The 2,645-nt window shown below is 34.0% G+C and overlaps 1 protein-coding gene across 1 annotated transcript; it reads left to right on the forward strand.

Annotated features, from left to right (window-relative positions):
* On the forward strand, positions 122 to 1,072 carry LOC107633352 (auxin-responsive protein SAUR50-like). Its single transcript, XM_016336990.2, has one exon. The coding sequence runs from the start codon at positions 360 to 362 to the stop codon at positions 846 to 848; it is 489 nt and encodes a 162-aa protein (XP_016192476.1). The 5' UTR covers positions 122 to 359; the 3' UTR covers positions 849 to 1,072.

A 2,645-nucleotide genomic window follows, 5' to 3' on the forward strand; every position in this document is an offset into this window, starting at 1 on the left:
TGATATTTTATTTTTATACTAATAAAATTTAAATTTTAAAGTTTAAAATTTAAAATTTAATGATTAAAATGTTGATTAAACATTATTTATTAGGAAACATTACTGGAACAAAATAAAAATCCTATTGTTGGTGGCAGGCGGGATATTGTAGAAAACCTGAGGGAATCTAAACTACGCATTATATAGCCCAGCAGGTATTAGTCCAATCCTGTACCAACCTTAACGTTCTCAGTTACTTCCGTTTTCCTCAAAAAACCACACCACCAACAAACACACATCTTTTTCCTCAAAAACAGAAAACAAAAACCGCTCTCCACACTCACCCTTCTCTCTCTCTCACACACACACGCGCTCCTCCAATGGCAGGTGCAGGTGCCATGAAGAAGGTCGACAGGATTCGCCAAATCGTTCGCCTCAAGCAGCTCATGATGCGGTGGAGGGCCATCAGCCACCGCCGCCACCACCACCACTACGACTCCTCCTCCCTCGATTCAAAACCCTGCGCATCGTCGCCACGACGCGCTCCCTCGGGGTTCGTGTTCGTGTACGTTGGTCAAGAACGCAAGCGTTTCGTGATTCCCGCAAGATTCCTCAACCTGCCGGTGTTCGCTGGTCTCCTCAAAGAAACCGAAGAGGTTTTCGGTCTTCGATGTAGCGGCGGTTTACTCCTCCCTTGCGAAGTTGCGTTCTTCAGTAACATCGTGAAGCACCTCGAGAAAGACGAACACAAGTACGGGAAGCTTTCTTTGGAGGATTTCGTGAACATGGTTTCTGACTTGGCTTCTGATTCTTGCTGCAAAGAAGGCATTGTTGCCTTCACTCCTCTCTTGCAGAAAGCAAGGGTTTAAAAAAAAGTTATAGTGGGGTTGGGTTTCAATGAGATGTTTCTGAACTTTTGTCCTTATTAAGCTATGATTTTTTAGAGATTGGGTTATCTTTTCTGTATTTGTTGTATTTGATGACCAATCTTGGTGCTATATGTCAATGACTATGATTGATCAAATTTTAGCGATCAATGAAAAATGTTATGCATCATCAGTAATGAAAATTCTAGATCTGGCTTTGTTTTTCACTCTTGTTTTTATTTCCAAAGATTATATGCTATGTATTATACTATTCACGTTACATACTCTTTATGTTAGTGTAATTGCTCTTTGACGAAAGAAAACAAAATTATAATTCTTTTTCTTATACAATCTCCCCCTTTTTTCTACCCATTTTAATTTTTACACTTAACATCACTGTTCATTAGAATTGCTTTTTATTTTCCTAGTCGCTGTACTAATTGCTAATACATACATAGTGAACATACTCTCCGATCCATTTTGAAATAATTGTGTGTGGAGAACGGGAGATTAAATTATGGTAAAATGAATATTGATATGGAGATGTTCATGAGATACTTTATCTAAATGATTAATTGACAGGTAGAGCCACTTTCAATTTTCATTTTTTCTATATCCTAGTTCCTGTCCACCTGGGGTTCATTGTCACTCTTATTTTATATTCAGGTGCAGAAAGATTCCACAAAATTTTCCAGGTTGAATTTTAGCACAAGGAATATCATCTTTTCTGTTATGTTTCTAATGTTAGAATTATTTATATTTCTTTTCCACGTTTTATTTCATACTTATTTAACTTTAGCCTCAAACAAAAAAGTTTCCACATGTGTTAGTAAACTAAAATCACGGTGAATTTTCCTCCTCTTTCTGTATGCTATTTGGAATAACGTTAGGCATGTGTCAATCTCCAACTTGAGAGATTCCGTTTGATCTTCGTATATTATTTTTAATGCTTTTAGTCCTAACTCGAATTGAGATTTTTTCAGAGTATTGGAATTTTTTAATCAATTTTTTTGTTTTATAGGTTTATGATATTATTTATTCCAATTACTTATTCACAGAAGATATATTATATATCCATCAGTTGGGGCTGATTTTTTTTATACGGAAAGAAATGTAGAATTTAATATTAAAATAAATGTGTATATTGATATGATCTCAGAGCAAGATGCAGGTAGCAATTTATTTTTTTGAATTTTTAAATTCAAAACCTACAAAACGCAGGTTAAGTTTACTAATTTAAAATTTTTATAAAATAACAATTTGCAAAATGCAGGTTGCGTTTTAATTTTATTTTTTTCAAAACAATAAAACGTAGCTTATGTTTTATATTTTTTAATTTATTTTATTGAAAGTTGCAAAACGCAACATGTGTTTTGTTTAAAGCATAATGGTTTATCGAGAGTCTTGCGTATAAATATCATTGTCAATTTATTGTGTTTCATATCTCATTGCCATTTCTCTTTCTTTTATATTTGTGAGTTTTTTGATAATTTGTAGTGTTAAAAAAGTTGGGTTAGGTGAAGTTGAGGTTATGGAAGATATTGTAAATTTGTAGCTGTATTATAACAGTGAGATTATACCAAACACAAATAAAGGAGTGACTTTGTTTGTATCAATTTTTCTTTGCTATAGCATGCATCATGAGTTTTGTAGAATTGCAAAATGATTTTTGTGAGAACATACAAAGTCACATTTCAAAGCGGATGAGCAACATTTTGTACAGGAATCCTGTATAAGTATTTGGTGGGCTGATATAGTTTCAAATAATGTCTGTCACTGACGACAAATGTATGCAGCAGA

Source organism: Arachis ipaensis, chromosome B03 (assembly GCF_000816755.2).
Source record: "Arachis ipaensis cultivar K30076 chromosome B03, Araip1.1, whole genome shotgun sequence".
NCBI classification, from domain to species: domain Eukaryota; kingdom Viridiplantae; phylum Streptophyta; class Magnoliopsida; order Fabales; family Fabaceae; genus Arachis; species Arachis ipaensis.